The sequence below is a fragment of the Balaenoptera acutorostrata genome, chromosome 1 (genome assembly GCF_949987535.1).
Source record: "Balaenoptera acutorostrata chromosome 1, mBalAcu1.1, whole genome shotgun sequence".
Taxonomy (NCBI): domain Eukaryota; kingdom Metazoa; phylum Chordata; class Mammalia; order Artiodactyla; family Balaenopteridae; genus Balaenoptera; species Balaenoptera acutorostrata.
The window spans coordinates 110,692,415-110,718,758 of NC_080064.1; the positions used below are offsets into that span (position 1 = coordinate 110,692,415).

The window sequence follows — 26,344 nt, forward strand, 5'->3', positions numbered from 1 at the left end:
CACTAATTATTAGAGAAATGCAAATCAAAACTACAATGAGGTATCACCTCACACCAGTTAGAATGGGCATCATCAGAAAATCTACAAACAACAAATGCTGGAGAGGGTGTGGAGAAAAGGGAACCCTCTTGCACTGTTGGTGGGAATGTAAATTGATACAGCCACTATGGAGAACAATATGGAGGTTCCTTAAAAAACTAAAAATAGAATTACCATATGACCCAGCAATCCCACTACTGCGCATAAACCCAGAGAAAACTGTAATTCAAAAAGACACATGCACCCGAATGTTCATTGCAGCACTATTTACCATAGCCAGGTCATGGAAGCAACCTAAATGCCCATCAACAGACGAATGGATAAAGAAGTTGTGGTACATATATACAATGGAATATTACTCAGCCATAAAAAGGAACGAAATTGAGTCATTTGTTGAGACGTGGATGGATCTAGAGACTGTCATACAGAGTGAAGTAAGTCAGAAAGAGAAAAACAAATATCGTATATTAACGCATGTATGTGGAACCTAGAAAAATGGTACAGATGAGCTGGTTTGCAGGGCAGAAGTTGAGACACAGATGTAGAGGAAAGACATATGGACACCAAGGGGGGAAAACTGCGGTGGGGTGGGGATGGTGGTGTGCTGAATTGGGTGATTGGGATTGACATGTATACACTGATGTGTATAAAATTGATGCCTAATAAGAACCTGCAGTATAAAACAAACAAACAAACAAAAAAAACAACTAATACTAAACTTTCATTGGGTTATTTGTATGGAAATATGTTAACATAAATGTTTCAGACATTACATGAAATTTCTAAAAATCTTATATGTTCTGGTATAATGTTATAAGTCATAATCCTAGTTATTAGTTTAAAATGTATATCTCAGAAATAACTAATTTTCTTGTCAACTGCATTATTATGAACTTTCATCAAATCTTTAACTGTGGTCATTTTTAAGTCTTTTGTCATCTACAGACAGTTCTGGGTGTACTCTGATGCTTTTGCAAATATGTTCCTATAAAAGGGTTTCATCTTCAAGAAATTCATAGAAAAGACTCTGACAAGTACAGGTTTCTGGTAAGTGACTGTACTACTGAACTGAATGAATAAGCATTTTCAGAACTCTAATGAAAAACTGATGAACTCATAAAAGTGCTAACAAAAGATCAAGATGGAAAAAAAAATTAATTACATGGGACTGAGTGAACTGATGAGGATGAGTATAATTTTTGTGACTTTGTTTGAATTAAAAAAAAAATCCCACAAGGACTCAGAGGCAAAGAATATACAAATCAATTTTCACTGCAAAGTAAAGGAGCTGTCACAGTGGAGGATTACTGGACTGAATGTCAATATTATGACATAGTTTGAGTGTGTTTCATGTTTGGTAATTGCAATCATTGCTGCTTTTGTTATGGTCATCCATGTAAAAAAAAAAAAAAGAAACACAAAGACAAATACCATATGATATCACTTATATGTGGAATCTAAAATATGGCACAAATGAACCTATCTACAAAACAGAAACAAACTCACAGACATAGAGCTCAGACTCACGGTTGCCAAAGCCGGGAGAGAGAGGGACGGAAAGGGATGGGCTGGGAATTTGGGGCTGGTAGATGCAAACTATTACATTTAGAATGGATAAACAATATCTCCTGGGATAAACCATAATGGAAAAGAATATTAAAAAAAGAATATATGTGTAAAACTGAGTCACTTTGCTGTACAGTAGAGATAGGCACAACACTGTAAATCAACTCTACTTCAATAAAAAAAAAAAAAAAGGAAAAGAAAAAGAAAAAGAAATGGGACCATCTGAGGCTGTAGGCCATAGTTAAAAGAACTTCTTAAACCCACGAAGGATCCTTAAAAGTGTTTGTAAATGGATTACCAAGATGGGAGGCCACCGGTCTGACTAAACTGACCATAGCTGATATTCAGAGCCTGATAGGAATTTTACTGGGGAGGGGGGGTCTTTGTACCCTAAGCTAAATGAGGGAACGTAAAATTCCAACAGAGGTGAATGGGTATGTCAGTGCTTTCACTGAGGTGGCCACCCAATTCTTTGAGGAATTAAAAACAACTGTCTTTGTTTTAAAATTCTACTCTTTACAGGACCAGAGATGTGGCTCCAGAAACAATACAAAACCCACCAAACCTTTCACCACTTCCCCAGCCTCACCTATGAAGAGGCTTGTAAGTACTTTTTTAAATTAATTATTTATTTATTTATTTATGTTTGGCTGCATTGGGTCTTCATTGCTGCACGTGGGCTTTCTCTAGTTGCAGCAAGTGGGGGCTACTCTTCGTTGCGGTGCACGGGCTTCTCATTGCGGTGGCTTCTCTTGTTGAGGAGCACAGGCTCTAGGCGCGTGAGCTTCAGTAGTTGTGGCTTGAGGGCTTCAGTAGTTGTGGCTCACGGGCTCTAGAGCGCAGGCTCAGTAGCTGTGGCACACAGGCTTAGTTGCTCCGCGGCATGTTGGATCTTCCCGGACCAGGGCTCGAACCTGTGTCCCCTGCACTGGCAGGTGAATTCTTAACCACTGCACCACCAGGGAAGTCCCGAGGCTTGTAAGTATTGAAAAACAAAAATCTAGCCTTTAAGGAACAAAGTCCTCCTAGGAGGAACTTGCCTTTCTCCTCCTATGCCTTTGAGATGCAAATATTCTATTTGATCTTCTCCAGGAACTCTTATCTGGACCATCTTTTTTTTTTTTTTTCTTCTTATTTTGGCCGTGCTGCTGTGGCTTGTGGGATCTTAGTTCCCTGACCAGGGATTGAATGGGGTCCCCCGCAATGGAAGAGCAGACCACCAGGGAATTCCCCGGACCATCTTTTTAAAACACAAATTTCACGCAAATCAAAACTGCAATGATGTACTACCTCACACTGTGCAGAATGGCCATCATTAAAAAGTCTAAAGGGTGTTGGGGAGACAAGATGGTGGAGCAAAGGGACTTGAGCTTACCTCATCTCACAAGAACACCAAAATCACAACTAACCGCTGAACAACCATCTACAAAAAAGATTCAAACCTACCAAAAAGATATTCTACATCCAAAGACAAAGAAGCAGCCACAAGGAGATGGTAGAAGGGATGCTTTCGCGATATAATCAAATCCCATACCCACCAGGCGGGCAACCCACAAACTGGAAAATAATTATATCGCAGAGGTTCTCCCACAGGAGTGAGAGTTCTGAGCCCCATGTCAGGCTCCCCAGCCTGGGGGTCTGGCATCAAGAGGAGGAGCCCCTAGTGCATTTGGCTACATCAGTGGGGCTTGAGTGCAGGAGCTCCACAGGACTGGGGGAAACAGAGACAACACTCTTGGAGGGCACACACAAGGTTTCACATGCACTGGGACCCAGGGCAAAGCAGTGACTCCATAGGAGCCTGGGACAGACCTACCTGTGGGTCTTGGAGGGTCTCCTGGGGAGGCAGAGGTTGGCTGTGGCTGACTGTGGGGGCAAGGACACTGTTGGCAGAAGCCCCAGAGAATATTCATCATTGTGAACTCTCCCAGAGGTCACCATTTTGGCATTGAAACCTGGCCCCATCCAATAGCCTGCAGGCTCCAGTGCTAGGACACCTCAGGCCAAACAACTAACAGGATGGGAGCACAGACCCACCCATCAGCAGATAGGCTGCCTGAAGTCGTCCTGATCCCACAGCCACCTCTAAACGCACTCCTTGACATGGCCCTGCCCACCAGAGGAACAAGACCCAGCTCCCCCCAACAGTGGGCAGGCACCAGTCCCTCCCACCAGGAAGCCTGCACAAGCCCCTGGACCAACCTCACCCACCAGGGGACGGACACCAGAAGCAAGAGGAGCTATAATCCTGCAGCCTGAGGAACGGAGGCCACAAACACAGAAAGTTAGACAAAAGAGAGTAATGATAGTAAAGATGATCCACAATCTTGGAAAAATAATGGAGGCAGAGACCAAGAAGATACATAAAACGTTTAACAAAGAGCTAGAAAATTTAAAGAACAGAGATGAACAATAACTGAAATGAAAAATACACTAGAAGGAATCAATAGCAGAATAAATGAGGCAGAAGAATGAATAAGTGAGCTGGAAGACAGATTGGTGGAAATCACTGCCACAGAACAGAAACAAGAAAAAAAGTGAAAAGAAATGAGGACAGTCTAAGAGACCTCTGGGACAACGTTAAATGCACCAACATTGACATTACAGGGGTCCCAGAAGGAGAAAAAAGAGAGAGAGGGCCTGAGAAAATATTTGAAGAGATAATAACCAAAAACTTCCCTAACATGGGAAAGGAAGCACACAAGTCCAGGAAGCATAGAGAGTCCCATATAGGATAAACCCAAGGAGGAACACACCAAGACACATAGTAACCAGACTGACAAAAATTAAAGACAAAGAGAAAATATTAAAACCAACAAGAGAAAAGCAACACATAACATACAAGGGAATCCCCATAAGGTTATCAGCTGATTTTTCAGCAGAAACCTTGCAGGCCAGAAGGGAGTGGCACGATATACTTAATGTGATGAAAGGAAAAACCTACAACCAAGAATACTCCACCCAGCAAGGCTCTTTTCAGATTTGGAGAAATCAGAAGCTTTACAGACAAGCAAAAGCTAAAAGAATTCAGCACCACCAAACCAGCTTTACAACAAATGCTAAAGGAACTTCTCTAGGTGGAAAAGAAAAGGCCACAACTAGAAACAAGAAAATTATGAATGGGAAAGCTCACTGGTAAAGGCAAACATACAGTAAAGGTAGGAAATCATCCACACACAAATATGATACCAAAACCAGCAATCGTGAGAAGAGGAAAGCACAAAAGCAGGATATTGGAAATGCATTTGAAATTAAGAGACCAGCAACTTAAAACAATCTTGTATATATATATAGACTGCTATATCAAAATCTTATGGTAACCACAAACCAATAATCTACAATAGACACACACACACACACACACACACACACACAAGAAAGCAATCCAAACACAACACTAACGATAAGTCATCAAATTACAAGAGAGGAGAACAAAAGAGGAAAGAAAGAAAAAAGACCTACAAAAACAAATCCAAAACAATTAACAAAATGGCAATAAGAACAAACATATCAATAACTACTTTAAATGTAAATGGATGAAATGCTCCAACCAAAAGACATAGACTGGCTGAATGGATACAAACACAAGACCCGTATATGTGCTGTCTACAACAGACCCACTTCAGATCTTGGGACATGTACAGACTGAAAGTGAGGGGATGAAAAAGGGTATTCCATGCAAATGGAAATCAAAAGAAAGCTGGAGTAGCCAATATGCATATCAGACAAAATAGACTTTAAAATAAAGACTTACAAGAGACAAAGAAGGACAGTACATAATGATCAAGGGATCAATCCAAGGAGAAGATATAACAATTGTAAATATATATGCACCCAACATAAGAGTCCCTCAATATATGAAGCAAATGCTAAGAGCCATAAAAGGAGAAATTGACAGTAATACTATAATAGTAGGGGACTTTAACAACCCACTTATATCAATAGACAGATCATCCAGACAGAAAATCAATAAGGAAACACAGGCCTTAAATGATACATTAGATCAGATGGACTTAATTGATATTTATAGAACATTCCATCTGAAAGCAGCAGAATACACATTCTTCTCAAGTGTACATGGAACATTCTCCAGGATAGATCACATACTGGGCCACAAAGCAAGCCCCAGTAAATTTAAGAAAACTGAAATCAAATCAAGCATCTTTTCCAACCACAACAATCACAACACTATGAGATTAGAAATCAGCTACAAGAAAAAAAACTGTAAATAACAAACAAGTGGAGGTTAAACAATATGTTACTAAACAACCAATGGATCACTGAAGAAATCAAAGAGGTAATCAAAAAATACCTAGAGACAAATGAAAATGAAAACACAATGCTCCAAAATCTATGGGACACAGCAAGAGCAGTTCTAAGACAGAAGTTTATAGCAATACAATCCTACCTCAGGAAACAAGAAAAATCTCGAACAACCTAACCTTACACCTAGCAACTAGAGAAAGAAGAACAAACAAAACCCAAAGTTAGTAGAAGGAAAGAAATCATGAAAATCAGGGCAGAAATAAATGAAAGAGAGATGAACAGCAGAAAAGATCAAAGAAACTAAAAGCTGGTTCTTCGAAAAGATAAACAAAATCGATAAACCTTTAGCCAGACTCATCAAGAAAAAAAGGGAGAGCGCTCAAATCAATAAAATTAGAAATGAAAAAAGTTACAACTGACACCACAGAAATACAAAGGATCAAAAGAGACTACTACAAGCAATCATATGCCAATAAATGGACAACCTAGAAGAAATGGACAAATTCTTAGAAAGGTATAGTCTTCCAAGAATGAACCAGGAAGAAATAGAAAATATGAACAGACCAACTACCAGTACTGAAATTGAATCAGTAATTTAAAAACTTCCAATGAACAAAGTCCAGGACCACATGGCTTCACAGGCAAATTCTATCAAACATTTAAAGTAGAGTTAACACCTATCCTTCTGAAACTATTCCAAAAAATGCAGAGGAAGGAACACTCCAAACTCATTCTATGAGGCCACCATCACCCTGATACCAAAGCCAGACATAGATACCACAAAAAAAGAAAATGACAGACCAGTATCACTGATGAACATAGATGCAAAAATCCTCAACAAAATACTAGCAAACTGAATCCAACAATACACTAAAAGGACCATACACCATGATCAAGTGGGATTTATTCCAGGGATGCAAGGATTTTTCAATATCTGCAAACTGATCAGTGTGATACACCACATTAACAAATTGAAGACTAAAAACCATATGATCCACCTAGAGGGGTGCGATGGGGAGGATGGGAGGGAGACCCAAGAGGGAGGACATATGGGGATATATGTATATGTATAGCTGATTCACTTTGTTATAAAGCAGAAACTAACACCATTGCAAAGCAATTATACTCCAGTAAAGATGTTAAAAAAAAAACCCAACATATGATCATCTCAAAAAAAAGCACAAAAAGCTTCTGATAAAATTAAACACCCATTTATGATAAAAACTCTCCAGAAACTGGGCATAGAGGGAAACTACCTCAACATAATAAAGGCCATATGTGACAAACCCACAGCTAACATCGTACTAAATGGTGAAAAGCTGAAAGCATTTCCTCTAAGATCAGGAACAAGACAAGGGATGTCCGCTCTTGCCACTTTTATTCAACATAGTTCTGGAAGTCCTAGCCATGGCAATCAGAGAAGAAAAAGAAATAAAAGAAATCCAAATTTGGGACTTCCCTGGTGGTGCAGTGGTTAAGAACCCACTGCCAATGCAGGGGACACAGGTTTGATCCCTTGTCCAGGAGGACCCCACATGCCGTGCAGCAACTAAGCCCATGCACCACAACTACTGAGCCTGTGCTCTAGAGCCCGAAAGCCACAACTACTGAGCCCGTGTGCCACAACTACTGAAGCCCATGAGCCTAGAGCCCGTGTTCTGCAACAAGATACGCCACCGCAATGAGAAGCCTGCGCACCACAGTGCAGAGTAGCCCCTGCTCGCCTCAACTAGAGAAAGCCCGTATGCAGCAATGAAGACCCAACACAGCCAAAAATAAGTAAAAAATAAATAAATAAATAAAACATTAAAAAAAAAAAGAAATCCAAATTGGAAAAGAAGTAAAACTGTCACTGTTTGCAGATGCCATGATACTATACATAGAAAATCCTAAAGATGCTACCCAAAAACTACTAGAGCTCATCAATGAATTCAGTAAAGTTGCAGGATACAAAATTAATACACAGAAATCTCTTGCATTTCTATATACTAGTAATGAAAGATCAGAAAGAGAAATTGAGGAAACAATCCCATTTACCATCACATCAAAAAGAATAAAATACTTAGGAATAAACCTAAGGAGGCAAAAGACCTGTAGTCTGAAAACTATAAGATGCTGATGAAAGAAATCAAAGATGACCCAGATGGAAAAATATACCATGTTCTTGGATTGGAAAAATCAATATTGTCAAAATGACTATACTACCTAAAGCAATCTACAGATTCAATGCAATCCCTATCAAATTACCCACGGCATTTTTCACTAGAGCAAAACTATTTTAAATTTGTATGGAAACACAAAAGATCTCGAATAGCCAAAGCAATCCTAAGAAAGAAAAAGGAGCTGGAGGAATCAGGATCCCTAACTTCAGACTATACTACAAACAGCTCATGCAGCTCAATATCAAAAAAACAAACAACCCAATCAAAAAATGGGCAGAAGATCTAAATAGGCATTTCTCCAAAGACATACAGATGGCCAAAAGGCACATGAAAAGATGCTCAACATTGTTAATTATTAGAGAAATGCAAATCAAAACTACAATGAAGTATCACCTCGCACTGGTCAGAATGGCTATCATCAAAAAGTCTACAAACAATAAATGCTGGAGAGGGTGTGGAGAAAAGGGAACCCTCCTATACTGCTGCTGGAAATGTAAATTGGTATAACCACTATGGAGAACAGTATGGGGGTTTCTAAAAAACTAAAAACAGAACTACTATATGACCCAGCAATCCCACTCCTGGACATGTATCAGGAGAAAACCATACTTCAAAAAGATACAGGCAGCACTATTCACAATAGCCAAGACACAGAAACAACCTAAATGTTCATCGACAGATGAGTGGATGAAGATGTGGTACATATATACAATGGAATACTACTCAGCCATAAAAAATAATGAAATAATGCTATTTGCAGCAACATAGATGGACCTAGAGATCATCATACTAAGTAAAGTAAGTCAGAAAGAGAAAGACAAATACCATACAATATCACTTATATGTGGAATCTAAAATATGACACAAATGAGCTTATTTACAAAACAGAAACAGACTCAGACTTCGAAAACAAACTTATGGTTACCAAAGGGGAAAGCAGGTAGTGGAAGTATAAATTGGGAGTTTGGGATTAGCAGATACAAGCTACTATATGTAAAATACATAAACAAGGTCCTACTGTATAGCACAGGGAACTATATTCAATATCCTGTAATAAACCATAATGGAAAATATGAAAAAAGAATATGTGTACATATGTATAGCTGAATCACTTTGCAGTACACCAGAAACTAACACAACATTGTAAATCAACTATACTTCAATTAAAAAAAAAAAAAGATAAAATTCAAGTTTCAGGAAGGGTGTAGGTAATTTGGCACTTGACTTGTCAATGACAAAATCTTAAGTGTGTCTCCATAAGTATTAGTAAAAAGGTTTAGCCATCTAAACAGGTGACTTTGATTTGTTACATGTGCCAGAAACCCAATTTGAATCCAACAGCTTGTTACTGATGGGTTTAATATTTTTGTCCCTGATTCATGGTTGAAATTTTGGAATGAAAACTATGGGGTGTCTCTTTCTATGTGTCTATGTGTGTTGTAGATGTGTTGTATTGCCAAAATTAATTTGTACAAGAACTCTACTTAACTGGCTTAAAGAAAATTAAGCACTTATATAAATACTTAGAAATATAAAAGAAACTGGCCGGAAGGAATTTCGGATTCACATGATCTTGTAAGCAGATAGGGTAAGAGGTCCCTGGGCATGGTTTTCTTGACAGTAGAGAAGGCATTTTTGGCCCAAGTCATTACATGATCCAAGCCTGGCCACAATGCTTGTCATTGAACAGGTCTCAGTAATTAATGATTTTAAGGGAACAAAAGAATGCAGAAACAATGACTTATCAGGCAAGAGAAGTAATGATGGCAAAGATAATATATCAGTTGTAAAGACTCCTGGTTCTGTTTCAGTGGTAAAGATTAGCCTGAAGCACTGAACAACCAGATCAACTGGCACCAAGGGATGATCTGGTTGATGATGATGATGATGTTGACTTTTTCTGACCCTCCTGACATCAATCAGCTAAAGCTTGGACTCTCAACCACCCAAACCCCTTCATGAATATGCATGTACCCTTACTTAAAACTTCCCCAATTTTGCTATTTGGGGAGACACTGCTTTAGAAAAGATCCTCAGTGTTCTCCTTACTTGCTGCAAGAAATAAATCCTTCCTTCTCCCGATCTTTGGCTTGGTTGTGTTTTTTGGCTTGACAGCCACCAAGAGGTGGACCCAGTTTTCCGGTAACAATCTGGGAAATATTCAGTATTGAATTAATGTCAGGTATTAAAGTTAGCTTAAGCTTGTTGGTTTAATTAACAATATATACCTTTAGAATCATCAACATTAAGTATAATACCTTTACTGTACCTAGGTTTACTGGAAATCAAACAAGACCTTATTATATCTGTTGCAAAGTTTGCTGGCAAGAAAATAACTTGATATGATGAAACTTTTAAGTAAATAAAATAGAGGTAAATGAGATAAGAACTTTAGGTAAACTCTTTAGGAATAATTATGTTTGGGAATGTCTATTTAAAATACTCTCTAGATTTTGATAATTTGAAACTTTAGAGTTTTGCTAAATTAAGTTAAATGATGGAAGTCTACTGAATAGATAACTCCCAAATAAAATGAGATACTGAAGCATTAGTCACTGAACACAGACTTCCTTTTACAAAGAAACTAAAGATATTTGAAACTATTTAATATGTTTGGTGCCACACTAAGACACTTACTATAAAAAAAGCACGTGTTTTCTAGAAACCATAAATATTATTTATAAGCTTGCTAATCTACAGAATGCTAATGTAAAAGACAGTTAATAATTGCTTACTTCTTAGTTTTCATTAAAAATTAGGGATTTAAGAGCTGAGATTTCTAATTAATATACGTAATTTAAGCTACTAGAATAAGCGAAACATTTCAGTATACAAGGAAAGAGGAGTGTTTTCAGGAAAAAGAAGGTATGAGGAATGGAAATACATTTCCGTATTTGCCTTTGAGATCTTTGTCACTTTGATTCAGTGAATAAGTATTGTTCCACAGTGACCTATGATCCTACTTGACCAAGTGTTTTAAAACTTTTTGATATTTCTGACAAACTTCGCAAAGATCAAATTCTAAAGAAAGTTCATTTGACCTCTAGCTAACTTTGAGGTTTTCCAAAGGGTCCCTGGAACACCTCAAAATGTTTTTCTCTCCATCTCAGAGAGAGGATAGAATGACCCTAGTATGACCCGCTATACTGAGTTGGATTTCATTGCTACTGGTTTCCATAGTACACCAACCATCCCTTCATAACACATGCATTGCTTGTAATTCTTGATTAATGGCTATGTCTGTAGTGAGAATGAACTGAAGGCAGCAACAGCAGGTGTAGGGAGACCAATTCAGAGGCTAGTCCAGGTGTCAGTGATAGAGATGGAAAGAAGAAGACAGACGGTTCAGAGTTTTCAAAGGTAGAACACACAAGACCCAGCAACTGATTTATGGAAAGGTTAGAGGGTGAGCCAAGGAGCTGGCTACCAGGTTTCTCATTTGAGTAGATGGTAGCATTTGAGATAGAATATTGATGATTTGGTGGTGGAGGGAGTGTGGGTGGCAGGAAGATGAATGTCCGTGACAAGGATGAATTTATCGGGTGAATTCTATTTGAACCAAAACCTAAATTTTACTAACACCTCTTCAAATATTACAAATGAAGTCTGTGCTAATTTTGTTATCAGCTGATGTCTCACAGAAAATCTACCTGATTAATATTAATCAAGTATAGTTTTGTTTACAATTTACATATCCTTTCATATTGTTAAGTTTCTCTTAAGAAAAATAAAAGTGGGAAATATCATGGAAATGGGAATAACTGTATACTACCAAATGCTAGCTTATGTTTGATTTTATTACTGCAAATTGAATGTGAAGAGGAGACTAAAACTTAAGAGCATAGCTCCTGGGGAAACCAGGTAAAGAGGAGACACGTGGGTCATTTCAAGGTTGAGAAATATGGCTAGACAACGCTTTTCAGAAAAAGCTAACTTTGAAGTTTCCTGACATTTGTATTAAACAGTTGCTAACAACTATCTGATATGCATTTCAAAACACAAAGTGAGCTCCATGGGGGCAAGGATCTATCACTCCAGTATCTCCTAACAACCAGAACTTACAAAGTACCTAAAACATGGTGATAGGCTTGTTGAACTGAAGCAGCTCATTCAATTTTCTCATCCTTGCTACATTTATTTTTAAAGCAGTGCGTGAAAGAAGCCTCCACCCACTTCTCGCAAGCTGAGGAAAGAGTAGCTTTGACACGGGAGTCTTGAGCCAAAACCCACGATTCTATCTGTATTAAGAACTAAAGAGGGAAGCTGGAAAAACAAACAAAACCCCCTTACTCTGATGACTGTAAATAGTCATCCTATCAGAGATAATTAAAGAAAAAGCTGTGGAAAATAAAAGGCAAACTGATAAACTGATGGTGATTGGCTTGGGGCAAACCCTCCCGCACTGGTGCAAGGGTCCGTCGTGGCTTAATCCTGGGACGAGCGCATTTCCCCTGGATACGGTTACTAGCCTCGGGGTGGGGGAAAGCTTTCCCCACACCCTCTCCTCGTCCGGGGGCGCCTCCCTTCCCTAACCCCACATTTCCGCCTCCTTGTTGCCACTGGCACCCCTGGCCCAGCCTCCCCCACTCCCCAAACCTCCGCTCCCGGTCCCCGCCTTCACTGCTCCTCGAGTCAGCCGTCGCGCGCTCCGCCTCGCACCTCAACCCAGAGGCCGTCGTCTCCTCTCACTCACAACGCCACTCGGAACCCCGCGGTCCTAGCTTCAGCCGTCACTTCCCCGCCCCCGCAGCCCGCTCGCACCAATCAATGCCCGGGTCGCAGCCCGACCAATCAGTCTTCCCCCCCATAACCAATCCTCACGGGGGCTGCCCCGAGCGACGGCGTTGCTGCGTGCTGGTACCCAATTACCCGGATGGAATTCAAAGCCGGCCCACCAGGTCAGCCAATAGGCTCCAGGGAAAGCACACATCGTTAATTGAGATTGCACCTGCTGAGTATTAAACAGCCAATTAGAGGCTCCTGGAGTACTCCCTGCCAATCTCTAGGCCAATTACCGATGAGGCTTCCACGTCCTAAGCCTGTGGGGAAAAACCGCGCTCCCAAGGTGCGAGGGGGTGGCATCACTCAGCCGCATCACCGTTCGCACAAAATTAGTGCCTTTGTACAAAGTCAGTGCGACCCCACAACCCAGTGACCATTGGGGCAGCCCCCTCCTGATGGGCGATGCTCCGCCACTTGTTTCATTTGAGATCTTTTGCCTCGATCGGTCCCCATACTGTGACAGGGACTCAGGAGACACGGAAAACATTTTTTTTGCGGGAAAACATTAAATAGGCTTCGTAGAGATGGAGAGAAAGCCAAGGGGAAGGAATTGCGCGGCAGAGAGTGAGGGGCTCACTCTACTTCTCTGTCGAGGAATGAACAGACGAGGAGCACCGACACTGCAGCAGGAGGGATGGCGAGGGACCCGAGTTCGAAGCACCCCGTGGTAAGGGAGCTGTGGGTAGGGCGGTCATCAGGGCCCCCCCCCCCTTTCCTGGGGATTAAAGGGAGACGGGTCGGGGCAACAGGCGCGAAGGCACAAGCCACCGGGCCGTTTCTGTGGGGGCGAGAAAAGGGGAGGGTTCCTGCAGACGGCGGTTTGCTTTGGAAGAGTGCATTCCAACCGCCGTCTGGGTCCTTGGACCGTTTAAGACGGTTGGACCCTGCTACGGACTCTGAGCCGCCGGGAGCCTCGCGAGCTGGCCCTTGGCCCCTCCCGGCCTCCAGTCCCCTCCCCGCACGAGGGGCTCACCCTTGACAGGGGTTGAGCGCTCCTTGTAATGCGGGGATCTTTCGCACCAGCTTCTGTCACAATGCCTGGGGCATGATACGCACGCAGTAAATGTTTGTTGAGTGAATGCAAGATTATATCTCTGGTCAGCTAAGGAGATGCCAGTGGGCCTCAGTTTTTCGTTTTGTGTTAATCTGAAAAATATATATGTGTTTTGAGTAAGTAGTACATGCACATTCTACGAAGGAATAAAAGGTCTGTCTTCCCTAAGAAGCAACCGGTTTTACCAGATTCTTGTGGATTTTTCACAAGATATTCTATAGTAAACATGTATACATTAAATATATTTATATGTATTACCAAGTCGGTAACATGTTTTACATTACTATTTTGCAATTTCTTTTTATATGGTCTAGATATCTGTCCATAGCAGCACATAGATATCTGCCTAATAGTTAAGTTTCATGGTAAGCCTGAGGGATGTATTAAGATATATTCAATCAGTCCCATTAACATTATACTGATACCCAAGTATATTTTGTTTGGCTCTTATATATCTGTACAATAAATACTTAGGGCTGCAAACACTGTCTGAGAAGTGTGTGTATTGTTTTTTCATTTGGATAGATACAATTTCACAAATTCTCTTTCTCCCACAAAGATTTTTCTCATTTTCATTCCACCAACAATGTTTGAAAAGGATTTTGGTTAGTATTGCCAAATTGCCTTCCATGCAATTTTTACCAATCTTCTCTCTCAATTTTTACCAATCAGCAAGCTTATACAGCCTGTTATCAAACTTTTTGATTTTTGACAATCTGATAGTGTAAATGGCATCTCATTGCAATTTAAATTTTCATTTCTCTTATAAGGTTGAGCATCTTTTAATATGCTTAAGTGCCAATTGCTTTCTATTTTTCTGTAAATTGTTCATACACTTTGTTCATATTTCTATTTGGTTGTCAGGACTTTTAATATTTGCCTTTTGTTCATGTATAAGTTGAAAATATTTTCCCCCTTTCCCAGTTTGTCCTATGTCTTTTTACTTTCATGGTGACTTTTTTTGTTATGCAAGTATTTTTTATTTTTATGTAGCTGAATTTGTCAGCATTTTCTTTGATAACTTCTGGGTCTCATATTTACAAAAGCGCCCTATGACCTAAGATAATTAAAAAATTATCCTATGTTTTCTTTAAATATTTTTATAGTGTATTTTTGCAATGTAATTTTTAAAAATTAATTAATTAGTTAATTTTTATCTTTGGCTGTGTTGGGTCTTCGTTTCTGTGCGAGGGCTTTCTCTAGTTGCGGCAAGTGGGGGCCACTCTTCATTGCGGTGCGCGGGCCGCTCACTATCGCGGCCTCTCTTGTTGCGGAGCACAGGCTCCAGACGCGCAGGCTCAGTAGTTGTGGCTCACGGGCCCAGTTGCTCCGCGGCATGTGGGATCTTCCCAGACCAGGGCTCGAACCCATGTCCCCTGCATTGGCAGGCAGATACTCAACCACTGCACCACCAGGGAAGCCCCATATGTAAAATATTTGATTCACCTGGAATTTATTTTGGTGTTAAGGTGTGAAATAATGATCCAGTTTTGTCTTGTCCAACCCTTATTGAATAACACATATTTCCTCCATTGTTTTTGAATGCTACCTTTCATAAGATCCAAATTGTCATGTATTTGGGCCTATTTCTGGGTTTTTCATGTTCCATTGATCTCTCTATTCATGTTCTAGTACCATACTGTTTTTTAAAATTGATGTACATTATGTGTTATTTTTACCACAATTTTTAAAATTGATGTACAATATATACACAGAAAAGTGCACAGATGAAAAGCATACATGTTGATGAATTTTCAAAAATGGAACACATTTGTGTAACCAACACCCAGATCAAAAAAACAGAACATTATCCCTTCCCAGTCACTACTCCCCTCAAGGGTAAACTTGCTTCTGACTCCTAGTAGCAGAAACTAGTTTTGCTTGTTTTGTTTTTTATACAAAGAGAATCACACAGTAAGTACTCTTTTGTGTCTGGTTTCTTTTGTTCAACATTATTTTTGTGACATTCAGCTATATTATTGTGTATAGTTTTATCCCATTCATTCTCATCACTGTGTAGTATTATATTCTGGGAATATACCACAATTTCCTTTCTGAGTATACTGTTAATATTATTTTTGGGAATCACATATTTTTAGATTACATAAGGGAGAATTGTTATATTTATGATATAGAATCTTCCTATAAACATGTGTAAGTCATTGATGTCCCATCAGTAGTGTTTTAAAGTTTTTGTCATGTAAAATTTACATATTTTTTTAAAGATTATTTCTAGGTATTTGAGTGCCTTGATTGCTATAGCTACTTTTACTTTTAAAAAGGTAAAGTGTAGTTCAGACCTAAGGAAGAGTGTCCATTGTTGCTATAAAAAGCACAGGCCTACTTTATGGGCTCATCATCTTCCAGCTCCAATGGGAGCTGGTGAGCAAAGAAGAGGAAATGAAGTGGAAGTCCAAAAAGAGGGATTAAAATTAAAAATTAAACCACAGGATTAATTTCTTAATCAGAGCAGTGAAAAGCCAGGTGTAATCACTTTTCCTGGAAATTTTCTGAAGGAGGGTGGATTTCTAATTGGTTGGGTAGGGAGACTGGGGAGTAGAAAGGATAACTTTAGGTGAGATGATTCCAAACTCACTCTCAAGTCACTGTGTATTTGGGATTTGTCATCTCATTCCCCCTCTAAGAGCCCAAACCAGGATTGAAAGATTGAGTTGTGAGAGACTAGGATTGGGTGAATTGTGATTTCTTTATTCTCATCTCCTGTTCTGAAGAGTCCAGTTCTGTTTCCCTGAAGGGTGTTCCGAACAAGGTGCAGGTGGCAGTAGGTGAAACTGATTAACATAAAGTGTGGGTTGTCCAGAGAGTTCAGTGGGCAGGTGTTTCCACTCAGTAAGCCAAAGCAGGAAAGTAGACTTTAGCTAAAGGGCTGGGCAGGGAGGGGTTCTCAGACACAGTAGCCTAGTTCTAGAGCCTTGGCTGCTTACAGAGTTCCCTTCCTGGATAACATGCAAACCATTCAAATGATATTCAGCTATCTGAGGTTTTGGAAAACAGCACACTCCCTTTGTCCGTTGTAGGAATCACCCCTTCTTCCCCCGTCACTCAAGGCTCTTCACCAGAAACCAGCAACTGGGAGTGTGGGTTTAGTATCAGAAATTATGCTGGTGCTACTCTTTCGTCTTTCGATCAGATTGATGACTTGTGGCAGGGTGTCCTAGGAGAGACACATTCTCCTCAGCTTCTCTGGCCACCACCATCCAGCTCTAAGTCTTCTTCCATAACTCCCCTTTACAAAGCAGTTTGGAGGAAGAGGACTCAGGAGTCCTCTGATCTCACATGCTCGCCGGCCTGAATCATCACCACACTCACTTCTTAGAGCAAAAGTCCTACCCAAAGCCTCCTGCCTCTCTCTGAGAGATGGATGCTGGGGGAAACTGAGAAGAAAGATTAAAAACTAACAACCAATCCTCAGCTTCCTGAATCAGGTGCATTAGAGTTACTGAAGGAAGGTGAGGACCAACAACTGACCCCAGTTCCCCTTAAAAGAGTTGTTCGGAGTGGGTGGGGCTGAGGATGACCCCTGGATTCTACCTTTCTCACAGGTCAGTTCCTGCAGCTGAGAGACCCTGGGAAAGGGGGTTATAAGAGCAGACAGTGACTGGAGCAGTATGGCAGGGTGGTGGAAAGCATTTGGATTTTGAGTTAGCCCTGAGTCCAGAAGCAGCTCCCTTACTAACCAGCTCTGTGTACCCGAGCAAGTTAATCTATTTGACCTTTAGTTCCATCAGCCAAGATTCCCTGTCTTATAGGGTTGATGTGAGGATTAAATAAGAAAACATACATATAACCACTAACATAGAATAAATGTTATTTTTCTTCTATCTCCACGACTGTCCCTCCAGGGGAGAGCTGCCATTGGATTGCCTCTGACCTGGACCATAACATCCCTGCACGTGCACACATACCACCCGCCTGCGTCCCTGGTTGCCATCACACACTTGTCCACACACACACACACACCCCTGAGCTAAGGGCAGCCTTTTCAGGCAGATGGGGTAAGGGGCTGGCTTTCTGATGATTGGACAAGCTGTGGAAGTGCTCATTGCAGTAACCTTGTTACGGTAACTAGCGTCCCTCCCTGAAGGTGTTCTGGAAAGGCCATGTCAGGAGAGCAAGGGGTGGTAGTTGGGGAACCCCACAGGCATTTCCTCTAGGTTGAATGTGCTTCTCGAGGGACACTTTGCCCACCTCTGGTGAGGAGGACCTAGTCTACACCCAGAGTTACAGTGTCTGGAGCTGTGCTGTCCAATATGGTAGCCACTGGCCACATGTGGCTACTGAGCACTTGAAAGATGGCTAGTGTGACTGAGGAGTAGATTTAAAATTTATTTAATTTCAATTAATTTAAATGTTAAAACCAATACTTGATTTAGTTATTGGAAAACTTTTAATATGGAACAACTTGGTTGGAACAACTTGGACGTGTGAATTGACTTTTTCAACAGTGAATTTTATGAAACCTAAATACAGATCAGATATTTCTGGTGAGAATTTAGTTATCAAATTGGAATGTGTTGTAAGTGTAAAGTATACACTAGGTTTCAAAGACCTAATATGAAAAAATAATGTAAAATATTTCATTACTCATTTTTATATAGCTAACATGTTGAAATGATCATAGTTTGGGTACACTGGGTTAAATAAAATAGAGTATTAAAATTAATTGTATCTGTTTCTTTTGCTTTTTTGATGGGATACTAGAAAACTTGAAATCACATAAGTGACTCACATTCTGTTTCTATTGGGCTGCTCTGGCGGCTGTGGGACTCAGGCAGCAGCATCTCCCAATCCAGACACGTGTCATCCATTCCCCACTGCCTCAGGGGGCTTCCCAGGGTGGATTTCTCTGAACAGCATTGCTGCTTCTGCCCTTTTCTGCATTGCAGTGTGGGCAACTAGTATGAGAACCTCTAGCACCTGACCCCCACAAGTCCCAATCTCACAAGCTACTGATGGAAGATTTTAGACATGAGGGAGAGGGCTGTGCCCCAGGGAAACCTTTCTGCTGTCTAATAAACTGGAGAGGGGAGGTTGCTGCAATGCTAAGAGAATTGTGTGTGCACGGTGCCGGGAGCAAGGTTGGAGGCTCCGGATGCGCAAGATTGTGTGATCCTCCAGCCTCACTCTCCAAACTGCCGGGTTCTCTCTCACATTCACCTCTGCCCACAGCCCCCTGCCCCCAGATTCCCACCTCTGCCCCACCGAAGAGCTTGCCTGCTGGTGAAGTCTGGCTGCCCCCATACGGTGCCAGCCTCTCTCACCTGTCAGGGACAGTTAGGGCTGGGAATCTCCTAATGAGTGTAGTCTCCTCAGAGGAAGGACGAGGGCAGCAGGAATGGCTAGGAAGCTGATGACGCTTGCATATTGTTGGGTGAGGGGTGGGTGGGGGCTCCTGAGGGTGGAGGGGAACTAAGGCCGCTGTGCAGATGCTGCTGCAGAGAGAGAGAGAGGCTCCCAGGGACCTCGTGACTCTCCACTTCTCGGCCCCTCCTCCCTGCTCCTTTCCTCTCCCTTCACTCCTCCCCTTCCGGTGGTGCTGAGGCTGCTGCCCTGTCCCTTGAGCTCTCAGCATCTCTAGTTTCCTAGCTCTGCTTTGCCCTCTCTTTGGAGTACACTCAGAGGCAGTCGGCATCTCCTCCTCCCACTCCGCCTCTGCATCTGGGGTCTCCATAAGACAGCGACCTCTATCCAGAGACAGCTTCCCAGCGGGGCTGCACTAAACACAGAACCAGGGGAAGCTGCTGAAGGACGGTGGAAAGGCAGGTAGTTCCTGCTGCTCCTTCTCCCCTCCACTTTTCACTACAGCTTGCAGTGCCCCTCCCACCTTGTTCCTTCAAACCTAGTCCTGCTATGTTCTGGGTCTCTCTCCTTTGACAGCTGCATATTCTTGCTTTTGTTAGTCATTTTCTAGGAGTTCTCTTGCTTTCCTTCAAGGGCACTAGGGATCTGCAATACAGGAATGTTAGGGAGATTCCAACCAGAATGAGAAAGAAGGGAAGGAGCTGGGTGCCCTGGGTTGACATTTCTGCAGAGGGATCCTTTGGAAGGCAGAGGATCTCTCCTCCAACTCTAGAGAGGGAGAGTACAGGGGAAAGGATTGACCCTGAAATGGGCCGGGAGTGCTGATCTCTCCAGGCATGGCCGGCAACCTTTTGCATAAACCCCTGGTTGTCAGGCTCGTTAGATTCAGGCAAGGCCATTAGGATACAGGCTCCATGGGCAGGCAGAAAGGGTAGGAAGGGGGAGATCTGACAGAAATAAGGGGTGGAAAAGACTAAAGAAAACTCCAGGGATCACATTTAGTTGTGGCTGCTACTGTCATGGCCTTTTGGCAACAGGTTTAATGATGTGACAGACAGAGGCAGGTGGTGGGGCTCATGCACACTCAGTGCCAGTGTGTAGTCTGTCCTCCTCCCCGTCCCACACTCCCCTGTCACATCCTCTTCTCCTTAGCTTGAGGTCATTGGCCCTAGTTCTTTGCACCTAGAGAGGGGACAGAGCAGACAAGAGAGAGAGAGACCACCTGGTTGAGGAGCAGAGGCTCCAAGAAGCAAGTGGCACTTCCCAGCCCCATCTCTGAAGTAATCTGTGGCTGTGGTTGGCGATTGGTATTGGTTATGAAGGTGTGTGTAGGTGGGTGTGAAGGAAGCCTGGAGCTTAGACTAGCAGACTGGAGGGTTATATTTCCTGCTTTGTATGTGGTGTGGGGAGGACTGGGCTGACTACAGGGTCTACATCTTCAGCTTCCCGGGACCCTCAGGGAAGAGATGACAGTGCTATCCTCAAACTGCAAAAGCACAAGGAGGCAGGCTATGAGGAGGCAGCATTAGCTGCTGGCATGGTGCAGGCAGGAGGTGTGCGAGATCTATGCTGTTTGGGACTAGCTTCTGGTCCAAGCAGCCTTGGTCCTCTTCCCCTCTTGGATGGGTCCCCAGTGTGGAAGGAAAGGTCAGAAGAGCTTGGCAGTGACCCGGTTACCCCCAGAGTTCTTATCCCCAGAGGTTCGGGGTGCCACAAAGTCAAAGGTCATGTGATGTTTGACCCGGCCTTTGCCTTTGCTCCAGAGGGCAATGAGGCCAAAGCACAGGGTTACTGAGGTGAGGAAGGGGAGGAAGCCGACTGCCAGCACCATAGCTATGCCTCTGCTATCCAGCAAGAAGGGCCCTGGGATCCCTGGCATGGTGATGTTGGGGTCAGAGAGAGTGCTATTTGGTGGTTCAACTTGGATTACTTCCAGCCAGGTCCTCAGGGAGTCATTCCCAGCTACATTGCTGACCACACAGACATAGGCCCCTCTATCCCGTAGCTGCACGGAGCGGATCTCCAGCGTCCCATCCTCCAGGACCCTTACTCTCCCGGCCCTTCCCAGCCAAGCCCCCTGAGGCCTCATCCAGGAGACGATGGGGGCTGGGTCTCCATCTCCAGAGCAGGAGAAAACAGCATGCCCCCCCTCCTCTGCAATGACCCATCGTGGCCCGGACTTTCGGATCAGGGCTGGTTGGCAAGTGAAGTGCCCTGGAGGTAGGATGTCTAAAAACTCCCTCAGACTCTTCCCCTGGACGTGCTGGGGGCCGGCACAGGCAGGGGGGGACATGCCAAAGTCCAGGCGGCGGCGGAGCCGGAGCAGCCAGACGAGGCGGCAGTCACAGGTCAGGGGGTTACCAGACAGCCTCAGGGTGACCAGTTTGTCTGGAGAAGGGAAGGCCGTTTCCTCCAGTGTCTGCAGGGCGTTATCCGCCACGTCTAGGAGGTGGAAGGCAGTCAAGCCATGGAAGGCGTGGGCAGCGATGGAGGTGAGGCATGCCCCTGACAGTCGGAGCTCCTGGAGCCGCACCAGGGGGCTGAGCCCCCGGGCCGGGATGGCAGAGATGGGGTTCTGAGACAGATCCAGGACCCTGAGGAAGCTCAGGTGGTGCAGCGCCTGGGAGGGCACCGAGCTCAGGTTGCAGCGGGTGATGGCCAAGCTGCTGAGATTGAGCCCAGTCAGGCTCCCAGGCTCCAGCGCCTCCAGAGATGGCCAGTGATGGATCTCCAGCTCCTTTAGCCGCCCCAGCCCTCGCAGCGCCCCTCCCGGCAGCCTCCCAATATCTAATTCTCGGAGGCTTAGGGCCCCTAGCGCTGGGAGGCGGGCCAGGGCCGGGCCAGGCACGGCGCTGAGGTTGCAGCGCTCCAGGGTGAGGGTGCTCAGCTTGGCCAGTCCAGCAAAGGCTCCCGGCGCCACAAACACCAGGTGGTTGTCCCCAGCCTCAAGCTGCTGGAGGCTGCCTAGCTCCCCGAAAGCTCCATCGAGGAAGAGGACAATCTGGTTGAGGCGGATGTCCAGCAGCGTGAGGGCAGACAGGCCTGAGAAGACCCCGGGGCCCATGATTCGCAGACGGTTGCCCTGCAGCCTCAGGGTGAGCAGGCCCTGCAGACCATGGAAGGCCCCTGGCTCGAGGGTGGACAGCTGGTTGTAGCTGAGGTCCAGTTCCCGGAGCAGGCCCAGGCGGGAGAGCATTCCCCGCTGAAGCCCCCATAGGCGGTTCCCACTCAGGTCCAGGAGCTCGGTGTCCAGCGGGAGTCCCCCTGGTACAACCTCCAGCCGCCGCTGGGCACAGAGCACTGCCCGGGGTTGGGAGGTGCAGTCACACACAGCAGGGCAGCCGCCGCTGCTCCCCCCAGACAGGAGGAGCAGGAAAAAGATGGGGGGCCACGGGGGCCAGGCTTGCTTTGGAGTAGTGGCTGCAGCCATCCCTTCTTCAATCCTGGAATAGACGATGACATGGCCCTTTTTGGAAAGTGGCTTCAGGTGATGGGAACCCTGGACTTCCCTGGGCCTCCTTAGAGGAGAGAGAGATATTGAGCTACCCATCCCAGCATGGCCAGCAGCTAGGGTGCAGATCTGGGAGGAAATCTGGTGCACACCTCCCTGGAACCTTCTGGAGCTCCTCTTTGGGGACTCTCTACTTTCCTCCCGCTCCCAACCTGGGTAACAGGCCAAGTGCTTACTAGCTTGTGGAACCCTAGTCGGGTGGGGAAAGTTTTATGGGAGGGAGACAGGAAGCAGCAGGGAAGTAACTTTTGAGTTTCCCTACATCTGTGAGATCCAGAAATACCTCAGATCCCTTCTCCTTGATAGCTGCTCTCCCGATCTCTGCTCTGTGCCTCTCTGCTCACCCTTCTCCCAGGTTATCTACCCACAGCTTTGTCTACGGCTTAAGGGGGATCATATCCCTGGATCCTGATTGGAGACAGGCATCACCTTGACTAAGTCATCCAAGGCTGGGAAGCATGTGGGCCTCAGCTCTGCCCCCCAGGCTCCACTTATTGCCTCTCTGCCCTCCTCCAGCCTGGCCCAGGGCCTGAGGCCCCAGACTAACAAGATCCAATCTCCCCAGAACACCTTGTGGACGACAGCCAAGCTGCACATTAGATATGGCACAGGATGCAGGGCGTACATGAATCCCTCACAAGAACCCCAAGGGCAACCCCGCCTCCCCTATAGATGACATTAGGGTGTGCGGGACCCAAGAGATGCCCCAGTTTTGTTGCTTGGTCCTCAGACTTAGGCTTCTCTCATACCCCTCCTTCATGGTGTTTTGATTCAAGCCCAGTGTGTGAGTCTGAGGGAGATCTCTTGTCCCCTTTGGCCTCCGCTGCCTGAGAAAAACACAAGAGACAGACTGAGAGCCAGGGAGGCATAGACAAGTGAGGAGAGACAGCGCCTGGCCAGACGCTATGGTGGGGACCAAGGGAGCCCTTGGCTGGCACAGCAGATCTCTGGGCACAGGCTGTGTGCCCAGCCTGTCAACTTAAAGTGGTTTCTGGGTGCCAGGGGCCTGGGCAAAATCAGGCGGATGACCACTGGAGCCTGACTGAGGTGATGGAGGAGAAGAGGTCCCATAGACTCACCCTGTTTAGTGACAACCGGGACCCCAAGGGAGGGGAGGTATTGGAATTGGCAAGGGATGCTACAGAGATAGGACAAGAGCCAACTGAGGCAGGCCTGGGTTTCTTTCTAGCCGCAGATCCCAATCACCTTTGACCTTTCAGGCCTCAGGCTTTCTGGGCCCTACAGGGTCAGCTTTCTACCCCACGGCCCATTTTCTCCCAGGTGGAACTTAGGAGAGGCAGTTTAAGAGATGGTGTGATTTCTTCCCCTTTATTTCCCACTCTATACCCTCTCCTAGAAGGATCGTTCTGGTGGCTACGCTATAGCTACTTCAGAGGACGGTAGTAGTTCAGAAACTGAAGAAAGAGGCCCAAAGAGCAGAGGGATGTAGGACACCATTCTGAGGCTTGGGTGTGAGAAAGAATGACACGGCAGAGGCTGCTGAGAAGACCCCTCTGTTCCCTATCCCAACCTAGCAGGTATGGATGGCATGCTAAGAGTTCTCCAGGCAGAGAAATGTCCCAGCCACCCTCATTCCCCTGGGAAGTCCACCTGACAGCTAGCTCTTTATCACTACTGCTGCAGTTCCTGCTCATCCTTCTTTCCTGCATTCAGCAAAAGTGCAGCGAAGCATGTAACCCAGCTTCCCTCCTTGCCACTCCTGTGAATGTCCTCTTAGTCTCCGAAGCCCGCTGGGCCAGGGGCTGGGGACCTGGCCCCTTCTCTTTAAAGGTCGCTAATGTAATCATAAACTTCCCTTGCCAATCTCCACGGCTACAGGACTGGCTTCCGGCCACTTTGCAGGAAGAGATAGGTGTCAGGACCACTACTTTCTCTCCTTGTATGGGCTGGGGTCTGGGGCATCACCCTCAAGGAACAGGGAGCTTTCTTCTTCTTGTCTCTATGTGGCAGTCCAGAGACACATCTGATCCTGGATATCCTCTTTAATGCAGACCTGCGTGAGGCATGGGGACCTACACGGGGAGGGGGCTCTTGGAGGTAAGATTTCTGGAATATCCACACGGATTGCAGGAAAACCCCTCCCAGAGGTAGAGAGAGCACCCGGGAAATGGAGGGAGGTCTCCTTGGAGTCCTTCCCTCCGGAGAACCTGGGCCATCTTAGTTTTCCCATCAAAGTCCTATGGGGTCAGGATCGATGGTTGGCTGGGCCTGGGGTGGGCACAGGCCCTCTAGCCTTGACGGGTCTGGCCTTGTCTCTGAGAATGTTATGGAGAATGGCAGCTGCAGCTCTGGGACAGGAGGTGGGTGCACTTACCAGAGAAGCTGGAGGGTGGCATCAAGTTGGGCACTGCATCTGTGCAGGGCTGGGGGCCCGTCCCGCTTGAGCTGCACCTCTGCCCCGCACCTCCCCGTGCGCCTCTCTCCCCGCTGTCCCCCTGCCCGCCTGCCGATGCTGCTGTTGCTGCTGCAGCGGCTGCTGCCAAGACCGAGGTAGAGAGAAGAGCCAGGAAGCATTTCTCCTTTTTTTTTTTTTTCCTCCTCTCTCTCTTTTTAAACCAGGCGAGAATGAGTGTGCAGCAACCCTGTTGGTGCAAAATAAATAAATAAAGCAACCAGGGAGGGCTGCAGCAGGCACCACTTCAGGATGGCAGTGGAGGGGAGGGAGCGCAGAGGGAGGCTCCGGAGCCCCGGAGCCCCGAGGGGTGGAGGGGTCGGCGGCGGAAGCAGCTGGGCAGCTCCGCAGGGTCTCTCGGGCATCCTGATTCCCCCCTGCGGAGCTCTGGGGCCAGGCACTTTCCGTAGGGTTGTCTTTCGGTCTCCCAGATGCGGGGCAGTTCTGTGCAACCTCTCATTCTAAATGTTCCCTGTGGGTATCATTTGTGGGGAAAGTTCTCAGCCCAGAACACCCACGGTGGAGCTTAGTCTGAGACGGCTTCGGTGGGGGGCTCCTGAGGACCAGCTCCCACGCCTCAGTGGGGGACAGCTCAGGGCGGGTGCAGACTTCTTACAGTGCTGACGGCTGGCAGGGCTGGGAACCTGGGTCCTCACGCGGGAATGAGATTGCAGAGCAGCAATGCCTCTTGCCTTTGAAGTCATTTTATAAAGAATGGCACAGGTTAGGGTTTATGTTTACCCTCCCCTGAGAGGAAAAAAAAAAACAAAACCGTCCTGACCACCTGCTGTTTATCCCTCAGAGGAGGGCTCACAGCTATTTATAAAGGCAAGAGAAGTTCTCGGGCAAGATCACGGCTGGAGAAACAGGTCTCCTTCACCCTGCCAGACTTGGCAGTACCCAGGCACAGAGTGGTGGAATCGCATTTGCTGCCTTTCTCCACAACGAGAGCAGGGCTGGAGGATGGGGCCCAGACAGTCCTCCGGGGGTCTGTCCTTGGCCTTCTGACTTATCAGTGTCCAGCCATCTCTTCTTTTAGGGTTTCCTTTGACAGAAGACAGCTGGGGCTGGGATAGAGTTTGGGCCACCCCACGTCTAAGATTGGTGAACTGGGGCACCAGGTGAAAATGTTCTGGGGTCCCTCAGGATTGGGATCTTCCCTGAGGCCACTAAGTTCCTCTGATCTGTGACCTCAAGGAAGACAGAGACTGTCAGATTAAATGCGTCTA

At 45.2% G+C, this 26,344-nt stretch overlaps 2 protein-coding genes across 3 annotated transcripts in view; both read right to left on the minus strand.

The window, feature by feature from the left end:
* TDRKH (tudor and KH domain containing) overlaps positions 1 to 12,748 on the minus strand; it is a 29,723-nt gene extending 16,975 nt beyond the window's left edge. For both annotated transcript variants that reach the window (XM_007178076.2, XM_007178074.2), the window contains exon 1: positions 12,630 to 12,748. The gene's annotated coding sequence lies outside the window, so the exon portion shown is untranslated. The remainder of the gene's footprint in view (positions 1 to 12,629) is intronic.
* A 7,440-nt stretch (positions 12,749 to 20,188) lies between these two features.
* LINGO4 (leucine rich repeat and Ig domain containing 4) lies at positions 20,189 to 25,714 on the minus strand. Its single transcript, XM_007178077.3, has 2 exons — positions 25,038 to 25,714; positions 20,189 to 22,634 (listed from the first exon to the last, which is right to left on the minus strand). The coding sequence occupies exons 1-2, from the start codon at positions 25,235 to 25,237 to the stop codon at positions 20,840 to 20,842; spliced, it is 1,995 nt and encodes a 664-aa protein (XP_007178139.2). The 5' UTR covers positions 25,238 to 25,714; the 3' UTR covers positions 20,189 to 20,839.
* Positions 25,715 to 26,344: the final 630 nt, after the last annotated feature.

Coding starts and splice junctions, on each gene's coding strand:
- LINGO4 (XM_007178077.3), bottom strand. CDS start 25,237: ATGCTTCCTGGCTCTTCTCTCTACCTCGGTCTTGGCAGCAGCCGCTGC. Junction 22,635..25,037: donor GCCACCCTCCAGCTTCTCTG/GTAAGTGCACCC, acceptor CGTCTATTCCAG/GATTGAAGAAGGGATGGCTG.